Source organism: Anopheles coustani, chromosome X, assembly GCF_943734705.1.
Source record: "Anopheles coustani chromosome X, idAnoCousDA_361_x.2, whole genome shotgun sequence".
Lineage (NCBI taxonomy): Eukaryota > Metazoa > Arthropoda > Insecta > Diptera > Culicidae > Anopheles > Anopheles coustani.
The window spans coordinates 3,234,134-3,252,051 of NC_071290.1; the positions used below are offsets into that span (position 1 = coordinate 3,234,134).

Sequence of the window (17,918 nt, forward strand, 5' to 3'; positions counted from 1 at the left end):
TACGATTATTTTCCGAGGGTATGATTTTATTGTATCCAGAAAATCTCTTTAAGTTTTGCTAAATTCGTTTTATCTAAAAGCAATGCAATCATTACATGACATAGCAACGGTGGTCAGTGACGTCTATCTGACAGCAAGTCAAACGTCTATCTGACAGCAATGCTGTCAGTATAGCCTTTATGGGATCAAAGGTGCAATGCAAACGACAGTCACTGGCTGTCAAATTCATGTTCTAACATGTTTACAAAAACGCGCGCTCGTATCGAAACAATTAAAGTTGGCTGTGAATTAGATATTTTGTGAAATGCACTCGCGTTTGTAGTTGCGTGTGCGTTCATTTTACGTTCTGTGGCCCATGTTATTAGTTATCTGTGTTTAGCACTCGCGTGTGCGTTCATTTTGCTGCGTGCGTCATTATGCCGGAATATACTATCAATGGCATACCGGTACAGTTTCCCTTCGAGCCGTACGAGGTGCAGAAGAATTACATGGCCAAGGTGATCGAATGTCTGCAAAATTCAACCAACGGTGTGCTGGAGTCGCCAACTGGGACGGGAAAAACGCTAAGCTTGCTGTGCTCGTCCCTTGCGTGGTTGCAGCATGTACGATCAAAGGTAAACATACGCAGGGGGGTAGGGTAAGGGTTTGAAAACGGCTCTGTAGTAATGCATGTTTATGTTCAGTCACAGTCACAGTCCTGCCGGCCGGAGGAATTCGATATGAAACCCCTGGAATTGAGTAACATGAAAAACCATAACCTAACCCCGGAGCAAGCGTTCGCGCTGATGGAAAGCGCCAAAGTGGGACTGGCGAAGGTTGTTTATGCGTCCCGCACACACTCGCAGCTATCGCAAGCGATGCAGGAGCTGAAGAGCACCAGCTACAACTTTTTCCGTGCCATCAGTCTCGGTTCGCGTGACCAGCTGTGCATCCATCCGGAGGTTTCGAAGGTGGACAGCAACGCCATGAAGACGAACCTCTGCCGGGAGAAGGTGAAGGCGCGCAGCTGCTCGTTCTACAGCCGGGTGGAAAAGGTGAAGGACCACCCGGAGGTGAACCAGGTGCCGATACACGACATCGAGGATCTGATCACGGTCGGCACGAAGATGAAGGCGTGCCCGTTCTACCTCTCGAAGGAGCTGGTCGAGAAGGCGGACATGCTGTTCATGCCGTACAACTATCTGCTGGACGCGAAGGCGCGCAAGGCAAACAATCTGAGCGTGCAGAACAGCGTAATCATCCTGGACGAGGCGCACAATGTCGAGAAGATGTGCGAGGAGTCCGGCTCGACGCACATCCGCTCGTCCGACATTGCCCTCGCCATCGAGGACACGTCGTCGATCATCAGTACGTTTGTGGACGCGGGCGGTGCGGCCGGCATGGACACCGACGGCGACGGCGAGAAGCTCGAGTTTACCATGGACGATCTGGTGCTGCTGAAGGAAATGCTGCTCGGCATCGAGAAGGCGGTCGATGACATTCCCATCCAGTTCTCGCAGAAGGGCAGCACGTTCGGGGGTACCTACGTCTTCGAGCTGCTCGAGAAGGCAAACGTAAGTGAAGGGCGGACACAGTGTGTTATTTCGAGTGGATAATGATAAGTCCCACCTATTACAGAAACACTGAATCTGAGACATTTTTTTGCTTTTGTAAATTGTCTTCTGGGATCTACTTGTTCGATCAAAAATCCTGAACCAAATGAGTTCCTTTACCTCAATACTGCATTGTTTAAATGTTGTACAATGGTTTCGATACTATTTCAAATGCCCATTGTCCTTCATCCCTTTCCACTTCGCTGATGCCAGGTTCAGTGCGGTTTCACCGGAATGACCTTCTCGATATTCCGATTGCCAGGTATTTGAACAAAATTGTTCTTTCTATTACAACCCCATGAAACATTTACATCCTGCCGTTTTATCATATCTAAATATGTTTGCCTAAGCCTGGTCCTATGCCTAGTGGTTGAAAAAAGAAAATCTTTTGCTGGGAGCATCAATTTGTCTTAGTTCACAAGAGCAGGACGCTTGTCACAACAAAGTTCACCGATTCATCGGATTCATCGGAATCAGTTATCAAACTTGCACGCATGAAGTTGTATTTGCATTGGGTGTCTGTATGCTTTCAACGCTCCTCCCTACCATTGCCGCCAACTGACCGTTCCTCTTCCGTCTCTTTTAAGGTGAAGTTTGGCAACGCGAACGTGATACTGCAGGTGCTCGCGTCGCTCGTCGCGTACACCACGTCGCGGGCGGAGAAAAACAACTTCGTACGACGCGGTGCCGGCCTGCAGGCGGTGGCCGACTTCCTCGAGATAGTGTTTTCCGGCAGCGGACCGGAGTACCAGCAGGCCGTCGAGCGCTGCTTCAAGGTGCACGTCGAGCAGGAGGAGTCGAAGAACGCGAAGGCCGGTGGTGGTAGCGGCGGTGGCGGCGCCGACGGCAAGGGAACGTCGACGAAGCGCACGGACGGCTGGCTGTCGACTAAGTGGAGCAAAAAGTCGGAATCGTCGACCGACAAGGCCGCCGGCAAAGCGGGGCGGGTCGTGAACTTTTGGTGCTTTAATCCCGGTTTCGGCATGCGGCAGCTGACGGGTGCGAGCATACGCAGTATTATACTGACGAGCGGAACGCTCGCCCCACTGAAACCCCTCATAAACGAACTGAGCATCCCGGTCGGGGTGTCGCTGGAGAACCCGCACATCATCGGGCGCCAGCAGGTGTACGTGAAGATCGTACCGCAAGGCCCGGACCGGGTGACGCTCAACTCGAGCTACACCAACCGCAACAACCCGGAGTACATTGCGTCGCTCGGCCGCACGGTGCTCTCGTTCTGTCCGGTCATTCCCGGCGGCCTGCTGATCTTCTTCCCGTCCTACCCGATGCTCAACAAGTGCGTCGAGGAGTGGCAGACGAGCGGCATGTGGGCGCAGATCAACCGCGCCAAGGCGGTGTTCATCGAGCCGCGCGGCAAGGACGCGTTCGCCAGCACGATGGCGGAGTACTACGCCCGGCTGCAGGAGCCGGCCAGCAAGGGCGCCATCTTTATGGCCGTCTGCCGCGGCAAGGTGTCCGAGGGGCTCGACTTTGCCGACGCGAACGGGCGCGCCGTCATGATCACGGGGCTGCCCTTTCCGCCCCTGATGGACGCGCGCGTCATGCTCAAGAAGCAGTACCTCGAGGCGAACCGATCGCGCGAGAACGAGATGATCTCCGGCGACGAGTGGTACTCGCTCGAGGCGGCCCGCGCCGTTAATCAGGCCATCGGGCGCGTCATCCGCCACAAGGACGACTACGGTGCGATCCTGCTGTGCGACACGCGCTTCCAGCAGCACCGCCAGAAGGCGCAGCTCTCCTCCTGGGTCCAGGGCCACCTGCGCGAGGACCGCGGGACCACCGGCGCCCCGTTCGGCTCCACCATCGGCGAACTGTCGCGCTTCTTCCGCAACCTCGAAAAGACGGCAACCCCGGCACAGCTGCGGGAGACGGCTGTCAAGCTGGAGCCAGCGTCATCGCAACCGACCGACGTCAAACCGACGTACCGGAGCAAGCAGGAAGCGGTGCCACCGGCAGCCAACGTTGCATTCCAGCTAAGCGATTACCTACAACAACCAGCCGGTCGATCGCAACCACCTACCACCTCCACTCACCCCAGCGGGAAGTTTCTTTCCAAGCTCGACTGCAACACGCACTCGGTCAACACATGGGCCACCGCCCCCGAGCCCGGTCTCATCACCATCTACAAACGGGAGCGCCGGTCGAGCCAAGAAAACCATCAAACCTCCACCGACGAGACGGCACGCTCCAAGAAGCGCAAGCTGGTGATGGTACCGACGGAACCCATCCGCTACGGTCAACCGGTGCCGGCTGCGGTGGTTAAACAGGAAGCCGAAGCCAGCGCCCCATCGGCCATGCGGGAAGCGCCCGTGAACCGGATCGACTTTCTCAAGGAGGTCAAGGGCTCGATGGATGCGGTCAAGTACAAACTGTTCCTGCACTCCCTAGCCCAGTACCATCGCGAGGGCGTATTCGTCGTCTTCATTGCGAACATGTGTACCTGCTTCGAGAACCCCAGCTGCTACTATCTGCTAAAAGGTATGGGCAAGGGGAGGGCCTTTCTACTAGCATCTAATTACTCACCACCTTCGCTTCCTCCTTTCAGCAATGCGGCGGTTCGTGAAGGTGCATCAGAAACATTTGTTCGACGAGCATCTCGCGCGGATGGGGCTGTGAGCGGCGCTATTTGTTTCCATTTTCCCCGCGGAGCTACGATTCAAACCCACAAAGCATTGAATGTGCACATTTTCTTCCGCCACAGTGAAACGAAAACAACGCCAGTGAAACAGTGAACCCACAGTGCCACAGTGAACCGTCAGACAGTCACACATTTCAAACGCTACAGCAACATGCCTAATTTACAGAATTTGTTAAGATAAATTTCAAAAACGTTGTTAAGATAAATTTCATATTTATTTCTCTAATGTGTCAATCTGGTAATATTATATATATATATATATAGTAAGGATTTGTTTATACATGTGTTATCACAACACAGCAATTATCCGCGCCAATCACGCCTTTGTATTAGTCTTTGTAAAATTATCCCCTCATGTTAAAGTTCCCTCGTTGAGTTCCGTTTTGTTTTGATATTCCTACCACAGATCGTTTCAAATGGATAGCACCATATATGCACAAGGGTAGGTGCTATCTATCTAAAGGCATTCTTCCGCGCTACCTTCTACAACGTTTGTCTCCCGGTCGTGTTGTTGTTGTCCGCGGTGAAAGTTACCCTCTTTCGTGAAGCCCTAACAATAACCCGCGTTAGCTCCTGCTGGGCGTGCTTCTTTTTTTTATGGTCGCGTGGGTTTCTTTGGCACGCTCTTTCGCGCAATTCATCTTCTTGTAGCCGATTTGCGGCTAAGAGTTCGTAGTATCTAGTATCTTATTAGCACATTGGCAGAACGCACAGCGCTGTGGAAACTATTGAGTGGCCGCGGGCCTCCCCCGTTTCGATGGTAAGTGTAATGAAAAGACTAAATATATTAATGATAATGACAAACATCGGGCTAATATAAGGTGGGGGGAAAAATTCATAAATCCTTTCGCCTCAATCGCAGACCAGTATACATATTGAATGAATGTTAGTAGAGAGTGAAAAAAATGAAAAGTGGGGAATGAAAAACTAATTGAATTAATTTTTCTCCTTACTCAGCTTGGCGAAGATCTGCTTGTAAAAGTCGCCGTGGACGGCACGATTATGGCGAATGAGCTTTCGGTAGGCCTTGCCCAGCTTGGCGAGCTCGGTGGCATAATACTTGAAGGTGACGGGGATAGCGGCGCCACCGTCCGGCGAGTCAGTTACCGTGGCCAGATAGTATGCAATCTTGGACAGGAGAAAAACGTAGACTTGCGAGCGATCGCCCGCTAGCTTGAGAATTTCGGCCTTCAGTGCCACCTCCTGCTCGGCGGTGACGCGCGCGGACAGCGTGGGGCGCACCTGGACCCACAGGCTCTCCAGCTGCTCCTTCATGGCGGCGACGGTCGAGCAGTCCTTAGCCAGTATCATCACCTGGTCGGCCAGCTGCTGCCGCTGCTCCTCCGGGAGCGGAACTTCACCCTGGGAAGCGATGTAGACCGTGGCGGCGCAAACGGCGAGGCGAAGCATCTCCGATCGCATCCGCTTCACGCGCTCAACGTCGAGATTGAACACCTCCGGGATCATTACTTCCGGTTCCGGAGAGAACAGTTCGCCGTAGGCGTAGTTCATCACCGCCATAACGTTGAGAGCAGGCTCCTGGCGTGCCGTTGATGGCCCGGCGGCGGCGGCGGCGTCGTCGTCGTCGTTGGCGTCGGCTATCTTCTTCATGCGCATGGGCAACGGGGCATTGAATGACATGTAGCGTCGGTAGGCACGACGCAGCCAGTCCTCCGTTGCTGGGCAGCTGATGGGATGCGACTGCTGGAGCAGCTCGTAGAACTTTGCCCGCTCGTACTCGATCGAGTGCTTCACCACCTCTCCGCGAGCCTCGCTGAGCTCGAAGTTGGCCATGTCGAGCTGCATCAGCTCGAGCAACTCCATGATGCCGCGCAGCCGATCGACCAGGTCGGTTTTCTTCTCCAGCTCCTTCACCATCTCGTCGCGCGCCTTCGAGCACGCCTTGCCCATCAAGTCGATGATGAACTTGGTGTACAAGCCCACCGCGTTCACATCATGCTCGATCGCCAGGTGGACCTTCGCCGGGTCCAGAAGGGCCTCGACTTGGCGCAAAGCGCCGTCGTTGTTACCCTCCAACAGCGCGCGGAACGCTTTACGGATGTCGATCAGCAAATTGATGGCGCGCTCCTTTTGCGGCGGATCTTGCGCCAACTCCTCGCGCATCAAGTCCCAAAACGCGTTGTGCATCGTCTGCGCGATCATCTCGTACAGCGGATCGTTGCTCTTCGCCTGCGTCAGCTTGAACTCATCGTCGACGGCGATTTCGTGCAGGCGCTGCAGGTCCTCGATCGTTTTGTACTCCCGCAGCAGATCGTTCAGCGAGACGAACCGTTCCGGCTGGTTCCCATTGGCCGGCAAGGTGATGCCCACGTCATGCAGCTTACTATCGGCCTTCACCGTCAGCTTGTCGATTAGGCTGCATACGAGCGGCGTGATGTCTTTGGGCTGGCCTGACTTCTGCTCCGCCGCTGCTTCTTCCTTGGCCGCGTGTGGCTCGCGTCTGGTGGGTAGGTGGAAAAACAATCACTTAGTTTCCTATCATACAGGTTCATCCCTGTAAAACACAACTTACCGTGTGTTGTCTGGCATCTTCCTTATAATACGTGCTCCGTGGTATTCGCACTAAATTTTCCTTTCAAACGAGATGCTTGCGACTAGAGAGAGTGAAGGAAAAGTTGAATTTTATTAGTCCCTTGCACAACGATTAACCACCACTAACGGAAAGACATTTGAGATGCAGGTAAAACTGCGCAACCTGGCTGGCTTTTCATTATATAACGTACGAACTTCGTGCACCACTTCGCGCCAATGCTCCCAAAAACTATTAATGATGAAACGCAGTAAGCGTTGAGAAATGGGTTTCGCAATAACGTTTTCCCCACACAAAAACTACCAAACGCGCGCGCGTACCCGTACGAATGAATTTCCTATTTTCGATATTTTTTCCGTATTGCAAAATAATGTAGACTGCTAATTTTTTCCAACCGTTAAAAACTATATAGTTTTTACGCTAAACGCGCAAACACGCGAAACTTCAAACTTCGCGGAACGAACAATGAGAAACAAAGTCACCATTGTGTTCCGTTGCGCAGTTGTACCTGAAAGGAGTCGCATCTAGGTGGCCTTGCCTTATTAGGCGACAAAACGGGACGATATTTCTGCCCGATGAAATTTTCCGATTTTCATCTCACTTTTCACGCTAAATGCTTGGAAATTATCAACCCCTGCGTCAATTGGACGTAATTAACACGTAAATCAAAAGAAATGGAACAACAACCTGCTAGATTCCTCCAAAGACAGCTTTCGGTCACTTGGTTTCAATCGATATACTATTTAGCCAGCAGCAAAACTTGAATACTGCACAATACTTGCACTTTTACACGAAAACACTGCTTAGATTTAGCATCCGTAACGAAAATGCATCTTCGACGCGACGAGTAAGTCTTACCCAAATCCTTTGTGTATACACAGAGTGAATGTGCAGTCGATTGCTCAAACGCAAGTTTACGCACGTTTCTGATGAACAAGCACGGTTCCGCTGAATCACGTCTGTTCCTGAAAGTTCCTGAAATGACAATGATGCGCAGCGCAAAATTTCGAGGACTAACCGTAGGCTAGCAGATGCTGCGCTAGTGATGAATAAAAGTCATCATGGCGTCCAACATAGCAAATGTTCATTCCCGTAATGAATCCTGCTCGTTCGAAATGGCAGCTAGTAACGATTTCTGCATGTGAATTTCAACGTTAAATTCGTTGTGGCTGGTTTTTGGTACGCAATTACCTTTGCAATAATTCTCCCACTTGAGAAACAACGATATGAAACGAATTTGGCACCAACAAAAGGCCTTTCGACGGTACCGCAAAATCGGTTGCCTTTCGGTTTAAATTGTGTTCTACGACAATCAAATGGGAATTGCTTAGCAAATCTCGTTGTAAAACACCCATCCTTAGTTCGAATGGAGGAAAGAATTTCCAGAGGAAATGGGATTATCATAGCAAAACGGATTGCAACAGTGCCTTGTATTCATACCCGTGCAGCCCGGTGAAAAAACTATGCCTATTTGTCGAGCCAACGAGGGCGAACAGATGACAGCTACCGTCCGCCTGCCTGCCTGCCTACCAATCTCATGGCACTCTACACGGCGTTGTTACCTGCAGAAGACGGGGCAAATTAATGAAATAGGGCGCTCTCGCCGTTTGCTTGCGCGATATTGCAGGTAGATGGTCGGAAACGCGTAGGGCGGCAGCATCGACCGGATTTGAGTTTGTAATACGCGACCCCTGGGATCCGATAGAGAACTCTGTGTGTGCCGTTTTAACTGAACAAGTAAGCTTGCATTGAACCTTTCGCATCGATACGGTACTGTCCTCGTAGCAACACACAGAAGGTGCACGGTTTTTTTTTCTTCGGATTAGTTTTTAGGGAACGAACGAAAATCAATATGTGCTAGGCAGCGATCGTGGAATTGGTTGATTGGTACGTGGTGTGCAATCGCGGTTTACACAGTCATCCGATTTCATTCTCACCCGTAGCCCTTTTTTTCGAAGAATACGTATGTGCGGATGGTTGCAACGGATGAAGTGTACGCTTGTGGAGTGAGGGACGTGACAGGGTGCTGGGCGGGGTGGGGATGGGTAACTGCAGAGGGAAATAGTTCAGTCACATGCATGTGTCATTTTCCACTGTACGTCGGGTTGTGTGTCCTCTCATGACAACGCCAGTTCGTCAGAAACGCATCTTGATCTGCGCGACCACTGACGACCGATAGGTAGGTGGTTTTAAGGTGGTTGGTGAAAAGCGAATGAACGTGCACGGACTGGAAGCTGCTCGGTGCCTTCGAGCTCGAGAAGGATTGCCGGTACGGTTTACTGCCTGTTGACCACTTTTCCCACTACACGCGAAAGTGCGAATCGCGCTCCCAGTTTGACAAACAATCGCGTCGTCTGTTCATCGCCAATGCGAGGCAGTTTTCACTGCTCCAGTTTGATGCGAGTGTAGTGTGGCCAGGAGCAGATAAGTCCCACTCCCTGCATAGGGCGGATCACAATCAATTTCAACTAGAAGGGCTTTCGCTCAGCTGCCTAAATAGGGAAAGAAAAATAAATAAGGGTACAAGCTGAATTAGTCGGTTTTGCCCGAAGAAGACGCGCCTGCACGGGGAAATAATAACGTACGACGGACCGACGGTGACGTGCCGTTCAAATTGGGAGTTGGCGCGAAAATTCCTGCGGTTGGTGTCGGCCTGTGTAGCACGCCGCGCGCTGTAGCTGTAGCTGAATATCGGACTGTAACTGCGTGCCTTGCTATGGTAACGTTCTAACTCCCAATCCATTCCATTTTGTTTCAGCTTAAATTGAGCCCCAACCACAAGAAGTAGTAGAAGAGACGAGTTTTATGTTGATGTCGTACGAAAATGTCCCGTTTATGCCACATGTTGATTGATACGAGCAATAAGAATCGAACAGAGTAGACAGAAAGCGAGAGATAGATATAGAGAGACGGCTCGTCGTGTGTGGATGTAACAAAAGGCAAGATGACGATCATAGTGTTCCTGGTGGACACCTCGGCCTCGATGTGTCAGCGGGCGCACGTCAATGGGGTGCAGAAAACATATCTGGACATTGCGAAGGGCGCCGTCGAGACGTTCCTGAAGTTTCGCCAGCGCTCGCAGGACTGCATGGGCGACCGGTACATGCTGCTGACGTTCGAGGACCCGCCGAACAACGTGAAGGCGGGCTGGAAGGAGAACCACGCCACGTTCATGAACGAGCTGAAGAACCTGCAGAGCAACGGGCTGACGTCGATGGGCGAGGCGCTGAAGAATGCGTTCGATCTGCTCAACCTCAACCGGATGCAATCGGGCATCGATACGTACGGGCAGGGGCGCTGCCCGTTCTACCTCGAGCCGTCGGTGATCATCGTGCTGACCGACGGTGGCAAGTACACGTTCCGGAACGGTGTGCACCAGGAGATCGTGCTGCCACTGCACACGCAAATGCCGGGCACGAAGCTGACGAAGGAACCGTTCCGGTGGGACCAGCGGCTCTTCTCGCTGGTGCTGCGGATGCCCGGGCATCGCGTCGAGGAGCGGGCGGACGGGAAGGTCCCGCACGACGACTCGATGATCGAAAAGATGTGCGAGGTGACGGGCGGGCGGTCGTACAAGATCAAGTCGCACTACGTGCTGAACCAGTGCATCGAGAGTCTGGTGCAGAAGGTGCAGCCGGGCGTCGTCATTCACTTCGATCAACTGATCACGAGCAACGGTGAGTCGGGGCAGGCGGCCGACCACCTGCAGTTTCAATCAACCAAGCGCATGATCTACGTGCCGAAGCAACACCCATCGCAGAAGACGTTCCCGGTCGGCTACTGGCCGATACCGGAGCCGTACTGGCCCGATCCGAAGCTGACCAGTCTGCCGCCGCGGGACGCCCATCCGAAAATCAAGATCATCTCGCCGTGCTGCGACGAGCCGCAGATACCGCGCAACTTCCCGATCGACAAGTACGAGCTGGAGGCGAGCCCGCTCACGCTCCAGATCCTCTCGAAGAAGGAGTCGAACAAGGTGTGGCCGCTGATCGTGTCGACGGGCATGCAGGGTGAGATGCCGTTCGGCTACCTCAAGCCGAACAGCACGCTGCCGATCGTGCACTTGTACGTGCTGCCCTACAACTACCAGATGCTGCTGCCGCTCATCAACGATCTGTTTCACAAGTTTAACCTCAACCCGCCGAACGATTGGGTGTACAAGTTTACCAACTACGTGAAGACGATTCCGCAGTACTACTGTCCGTTTCTGCGGCGGGCGCTCGCCACCACGCCGAACGTGCCGTACCAGCTGGTGCAGTACATCCTGCCGGAGAACCTCGACAGCTACCTGTGCCCGGCGGTCGCCAACTACCTGAAGCAGATGAAGAACACGGCCAAGCAGGACCAGGAGAACCTGTGCATGCGCGTGCTGAAGCAGCTGAAGCAGCCGAAACCGGCGTACCATCAGCTCGAGACGGCGAAGCTGGTGGCCGGGCCGCCGGTGCAGAAGGTGCGCGACATCGTGACGCACCCGATGCTGAAGGATACGTTCGCCAAGGTGCACGGCGACATCGTCAACTACGAGAACTACAACATCGTCGTGCCGACGATCGCGCAGACCGCCTCGACCAAGCACTACCGCAACCCGTACGACATTCCGCGGCGTGACCTGATCGACGAGATAGCGCGCATGCGGGAAATCTTCTTCCGCGAGCCACCGAACGGCATCAGTCTGGTGACGAAAGACTCCGGCCACTGTCTGCCGATCGCGGATATGGGCAACTATCAGGAGTACCTGAAGAACAAGGAGACGCCGCTGCGCGAGCTCGAGCCGACCAACGTGCGCCAGCACATGTTCGGCAACCCGTACAAGAAGGACAAAAACATGGTGATGGTGGACGAGGCGGATCTGAACGACATGGCCCCGATGAAATCGGGTGCGGGGCCGAGTGGCATGGGCGGCGGTGCGGGTCCGAGTGGTCTCGGGGGTGGCAGTAACAGTGGAGGCCCCGGCCCACACCAGAGCAGTCACATGAAGAAGAGCTTGCTGGAGGCGGGAGGCGGCGGCGGGTCATCGTCGTCGTCGTCGCGGGCCACCCGCAAGCGGAAGGCGGGACCGATTCGGAAGGACTATGTGTTCAAGCGATCCGCGATGGATGCCTCGACGGGCTCAACAACGTCGGCTGTGACCTCCTCCGCCTCATCGTCGTACGAGTTGTCGTCGGACGACGAAAGCACCTGTTCCGGGTTCACCAGCAACAACACGAGCGACACGGAGGATGACACCGAGGGTTGCCTGGTGATGGCACTCGATGGTGGCGGCGAGAGTGACACGACGTCCGAGTTGCCGCCGAAGGCGAGCATCACCACCTCCATCAACACCGCTATAGCCCTCCTCTCGCTTACCGCCTCGGATAAGACAACAATCGGCCCCATCGAGAAGGTCACCGACATCGATGACGTACCCCAGCCGGCTGATGCTGCTGGACCGGCCGGCATCGTCCTCAGCGTACCAACACCAAGTAGTTCAATTAAAGCCGACAAATTGCACAGCCTTCCTCCTTCCCTCGCCTCGGCCAGCGTCGGTGAGGATGTGGCAGCGAGCGAGGCCAAGCCGACGCCACCAGCGAAGCAATCGAAAACAGCACCAGCACCGGCGGCGGACGACGGGAGCAACAACGGGAGCGAGCAGCGACCGGAAGTGGGCGATGTGTCGTCGCCTGCGCGGAAGAGGCAGCTGGAGCAAGACCCCAGCCAGTCGCCCCCTCGTTCCGATGGGCAGGCCGCCGCCGACGGCGACGACGGGCTTCAGCACAGCCGCAAGAAGCCACGGTTGCAGCCGCTGGATTCGTCGCTCGCAAAGCTGGCGAACAAAAAGCAATATGCGGATTCGTCTGACGCCCCGTCGAAGTGTGTCGAACATACGTCGGGCGACACGGCGCTGGTCGAGCAGGAGCCCGAGGCCGAGCTGGAACCGCAACCGGAGCCGGCGCCACCTGACGCCGTGACGCAGGATGACACCGAGCCGTGTGCGAAGGAGCTGGAGCAAAGTAAGGGCAACGCATCCGACCAGCAACAGCAGTCGCCGGCGCCACCGCCGCCGCCGCCGCCGCCACCGATATCGCCGTCCGTTGAGCGAAGCGACGTGCAAGAGGAAATCCAGCAGGTTGTGGAGCAACTGCAAAATGTGGTGGTGATCGATCAGTCGAAGGCACGCGGCCCGACAAAACTCACCAAGCAACCGAAGGAGCAACCCGAACACCCGCCGCAGCCTGCGAAGGAGCAGGAGACCACCCGGCTCAAGGCGGAGGGAGAGGATGCGAAACAGCTGGCGGAACAGACGTCCACTGCGGTGGAACCCACAGTGGTTCCGGTGGAGCCCAGCGCCGAGGCCAAGCTGGAGCCAAGCGAACCAACGACCAAACCACCACCGCTAACCCCGCAACAGCTGCTCGAGCTGGCGTTCCAGCGAGCACAACGCAGCGCATCACAGTGGGCCACCTCCACCTCCTCCTCTTCCACCCCCGCCTCATCTACGTCGGTTGTGTCTTCCCTCGCCGATGCCAGCAGCACCAGCAACAACAGCAGCAGCAGCAATAACAGCAGCGATATGGCGGACGTGCAGAAAATATCCAACATCCTGAAAACGTGCCACAATGGCACGGACGACGACAGGGAGAGGAACAATCGGGACGATGACGGGTCGGTCGTCGAGCGATCGGTGCACGAGGGTGTGCGGGTTGGTAGTAGGGCCCCCGAGCCGGACACGAGCATGGCGATGGCGAACGGTACGGCCGCACCGATCGTTACGAACGGCGGCGGTCCGATCCACCATCCGATCACGTGGAACTACAACGTAGCGCTGTACTCGTGCGTCGAGGATGACGACGACGGAGGTGGCGACGGTGGCGGTGGAGGCGGCGGCGGTGGTGGTGGTGGTGGTGGTGGTGGCGGCGGCGGCGGCGGCAGCCCCGACGACGAGGACGAAGACGAGCAGGAGCTGGAGCGGATCGACGAGCACAACATGCGGATGCGTGCCGCCGTGTTCCGCGAAATTCGGCGGCCCGGCCGCAACTACACCGAGCTCATGAAGGACCTCGAGCTGGTGCAGGGCAACTGGGCGTGCCGGAAGCGCTTCATCGACATGGCCGTCCACGAGGCGCGCCGCTTCCGGCGTGTCCGTATGGCCGCCTGCATCGAGGAGTGGTGGGAGCAGCAGCAGCAGCAGCAGCTGCAGCTCGACTCAGCCAAACCCTACGTTCCCGGTGATGGTACCGACTCACCGATCACCGCCACCGCCTCGACCGGCCCGTACCATCCGACCGGCGACGCGTTCGCCTGCATCCGCGCCGAGCTCGCGCGAGCGGCCGCCACCGGCGGGGTCGGTGGCGCCGGCACTGGCGCCGGCGGCGGCGGGATGTTCATGAGCAGCGGCATCACCAGCGTGTACGGTGCCAACTTTAGTCACAACAATCACCACCACCACCACTTCGCCGAGGCGCTGGACGAGCCGAGCTCCCAGAGTTCCTGAGCGAAAACACGGCCCTCCGCCGTAACCCTCCCGCCCCCCCCACCACCGTAGTCTGTTGTCACCCACTTCCGGGTTTAGCTAAACGAATCGTCCTGCGCAAAACCGCGTTCTCTCCGAGAGAGGATAACCGACCGAGTGTTATCGTTTTAGGTTTTTTTTTCAATCTTTACATTAATTTGTTCATTTGGTTTTCGCCCATCCTTCTATTTTATAGTCCTAACCAACAAAAAAACAACCACAACAAAAAAAAAATCAAAACAAAAAATGAACTATGGAAGCTACGTGCATCGGTGATAGTATTGACCATTTTTGCCCCTTAAGTGCCCATGCACCGCCAACAGAGTGTATGCTAAACATACACCGTCTTCCTAAATCGCCAATTTGTGCGGGTATTTAATCAGGCTCCTGGCCGGGTTTTAGTAAGAAGCTACATACGGCACGGAGAAACTGCTTGATAACACCCGCCCAAAGAACCGATTGAAGGACGGACCAGTTGAGCATACAAGTAGAATAATCAACAACTTTCTTGTCCCAATTCGAACTCGATATATTACAACATTGTTTGACATGTTAGTTCTTTTTTTTTACTCTTAGAATTCCGTTGTCGACACAACCTGAGGCCCCCTTCTCGTTGTACTCTTATGCCCCGATGAATTAGCCAATTGTAAAGCGAGACGAACAATAACCACGAATGTAAAAAATCGCTAATGCCCCTGCCCCCCCATGCCCCCTTATGTCTCTCCATTGCGTGTTAAGGACATACCGTCTGCCCCTGCAAAATGTACATACGATGATGTGAAGGTAATAAATTGAAGAATTTGCTCCCCCATCCCTTTAAGGGGGGTGCCCGTTGAGAGAGAGATAGATAGAGAGTTGCGTGTTTGTTATTATTATTATTATTATTATTGTTATGTGCGTTATATAGTGAAGAAAATGGTCTTTGGGGAATATATTCCTGTTTCGTGGGACATATCGTATTCTGACTATTACTATAAACATTAATCCGCGATGTGTCGCCTCCATGTGGGCGGGGATTTATTTTTAAGTGAAAGTGTTTTGTTTCGATTCACAAAATGTTTGTTTAGCAGGGCGGAAAACTTAATCACATCACCGTAAAAAATTAACTCGTATCCCGAGGTGTGAACCTGACTCGAAGGCCGAGTAGAGTCCAGCCTCCTTCGGCACCTGGTTAACCCCCCCATGTGTTGGTGTCCATAAAATCAGTGTGAACCACCTACCCAGGTGAGCCGTACGTTTCACAATCAGATCGCTTTAATTTACCAATGCACAACAAGTTTGGCAAGATTCACATTGGAGGACCATCATTTGCGAAAAAGGTAGCATTTGTGATGAGATTACAGTTAAACCTGCGTAATATAACTTTACTCGATATAATATGATCTGAAGGATCTCAAGCTACACATGCGAAACGACAATTGGAGGCAAATGTTACACACGAAAATACAACGTTCGGGGGATTCGCTACAATATTGTTTGTCGATAAATGTGATTCGTCATTCGGGTTGATGGGTGTTGGTAATACATTATAAAATAATAAGTGATGCAAAAGCAAGCCTGCGGTTGTCAATACGAGGATTAACGCAAATTCGAGAGCGAGTGACGTGTAGCTGTTTTACTCGTCCTCGTAATGAATTGTTGGCGCTCGTGGCCAGCGCGTGATCGACCTCGAAACAATGGTTATTGTTTTTGATCCTCGCTAACTAAAACCACACTTTGCTACCCGGATGCCTACGCTAAGCTTGTGTTGTTTTCTCTTCCCTTTTCAGCTGACTAAAACACAATCGACCGAACAAATCGAACCATCGGAATGATGCTGAGAGTGGACCTAAACGCTATCAAAATGGTACGTTTAGTTCAGCACGCGCAGTATTGCGATAGAATACATACAAACGATAACCATGTTGTGTTTTTCTTTTACCCGCAGATGCATTTCGCTGTTGCAATTTGGAAGCGGAAGGGAAACGGATTTCCCGAGGACCATTTCGGGGCGCGTTTAACGGACATTTGAAATTCGCGATTGACATTCGCACGGCGGCTCCTTCAAATACGATGCTATACGATTTCGTCCCGCGGGGTGTAGCAGCCTTTCGTTGAGGCTTTGTAGGAGAAAATCGGTTTTTCTTCTACACACACGCACACAGTGGGGGGTGGTGGCCCTCTAGCGGGCAACCGCCGAAGCGTGCGGAAAAGTGTCGAGTGTGTCGATGGTAAAGAAAAATGGCTGCGCCTGCGCCCCGCATGGCCCTTCGGTGGGGTTATCAGCGTAGCGGATTGTGGACAAAAAACAACCGGAAGCTGGTGGTGCTGGTGGTGGCTGTCGGTTATCGGAAAAAAAACACACACACACGGTTCGCCAAGTCACGGTTTTGGTGGTGGTTCGTTCTCGCCAGCAGTGTGCGCCCACACCAGTCAACATCGGAAGCTCGAGCAGAACGGTCGAAAATCGCAAAAAATGGACCGCTCGGTACGCACCGTTTGCTAGAAGGGCTGTTTCACTGGTCTGTAAATTCTGTTCCCCGTCATCATCCCCGAATCATCTGTGCTGCCAATGTGTGCAGAGTGCGAGCAGAGCATGTGCTAGGAGTGAGGCGTGTCCGGGTGAAAACTATGCACCAGCAGGCTCGATAGTCGAAACCGCAAGTACAGCTGCACGGTGCCCGTCGTTTGTGAACGGAGGAAATCGGTACGGCCAAGGCCCAAGCCCACAAAAGCCCAAGTGCAGCCTCAACTATACAGCTATCTGGCGAGATTCTCGTTTTTCGCCACATCCAATGACACCCGGTCGGAATCGTCCCGTTTGCTTCGACTACAAGGCAAAGGTAAGAGCTTTCGCGAAAGCAGCCCCCGTGGCCAGAACGTAACACTCCAGCGTACACGAAAGACGCAATGACGAGGCGCACTTTACATCATCTATGTCCAGCGTGACGTTAAGCTACATGTATATCAATACCCTAGCAACTACTGAAACACATTTACAAGAGTTAGCCCGTCGTGCGAAGCACGGAAAACCTGTGCTTGGTAGAACACTTTCACGGGAAGCAACCGAAATGAGCAGACTCCATCTTATATAATTAAACACACACACTCACACACATTTCGAGAGAAGTCCTGCTGGAATGCTCGTCATAGAGATTTTGACCACGTGTGCAGTTGCGGGTCTCCCCACCCCTTCTATTCACACCGACCCAGCTCTACCTTGGAGCCAGCTCGAGATAATCGATTTTCCCTGTTTCGAGATTCTCCATCGCAATCCGTACCCTGTTTTCCCTCGCCCCTTTTCCCAATGGGCCTTTTCATTTCCCCAAACAAAGCTTTTCACGCGGCACTCGATGCTCGAAACATATCGATTGCGTACGATGTTCGCAACAAGTTGGTCTCGGTTAGTTGCCAACTGTCGCCTGGACTAGAACTTTCTCTTCTGGTGCGGGCCTCGACATGGGCTTTGTAGTAAATTTGTTTATGGTACGCATATGATAGGGAAGTGGCTTCCCCTCCCCGTTGCTGACGGATAGAATTTTATGACCTTGGCAAGGAACGCCCAGCCCCACCAGAGGTATGGCCATCTTGTTCTGGTGCGCAGCAGCGCTGGTCACCGTACACAACTACGGATCTGCTGGAGTAGCT

At 53.6% G+C, this 17,918-nt stretch overlaps 3 protein-coding genes across 4 annotated transcripts; 2 read left to right on the forward strand and 1 right to left on the reverse strand.

The window, feature by feature from the left end:
• The first annotated feature begins 295 nt into the window (after positions 1-295).
• On the forward strand, positions 296-4,483 carry LOC131269676 (regulator of telomere elongation helicase 1 homolog). The gene is made up of 4 exons (XM_058272163.1): positions 296-614; positions 684-1,553; positions 2,180-4,091; positions 4,159-4,483. Exons 1-4 carry the CDS (start codon positions 417-419, stop codon positions 4,227-4,229), a joined length of 3,051 nt encoding a protein of 1,016 aa, XP_058128146.1. The 5' UTR covers positions 296-416; the 3' UTR covers positions 4,230-4,483.
• Positions 4,484-4,837: 354 nt separating this feature from the next.
• LOC131269677 (T-complex protein 11-like protein 2) lies at positions 4,838-7,778 on the reverse strand. The gene is made up of 3 exons (XM_058272164.1): positions 7,661-7,778; positions 6,785-6,866; positions 4,838-6,712 (listed from the first exon to the last, which is right to left on the reverse strand). The coding sequence occupies exons 2-3, from the start codon at positions 6,799-6,801 to the stop codon at positions 5,188-5,190; spliced, it is 1,542 nt and encodes a 513-aa protein (XP_058128147.1). The 5' UTR covers positions 6,802-6,866; positions 7,661-7,778; the 3' UTR covers positions 4,838-5,187.
• LOC131269675 (integrator complex subunit 6) lies at positions 6,607-14,278 on the forward strand. Of its 2 annotated transcripts, none has more exons than XM_058272162.1 (2): positions 6,607-6,719; positions 9,561-14,278. In XM_058272162.1, exon 2 carries the CDS (start codon positions 9,747-9,749, stop codon positions 14,271-14,273), a length of 4,527 nt encoding a protein of 1,508 aa, XP_058128145.1. In that variant the 5' UTR covers positions 6,607-6,719; positions 9,561-9,746; the 3' UTR covers positions 14,274-14,278. The 2 variants fall into 2 exon arrangements, with proteins under 2 accessions (XP_058128145.1, XP_058128144.1); XM_058272161.1 differs by lacking the exon at positions 6,607-6,719 and adding an exon at positions 8,427-8,539.
• Positions 14,279-17,918: the final 3,640 nt, after the last annotated feature.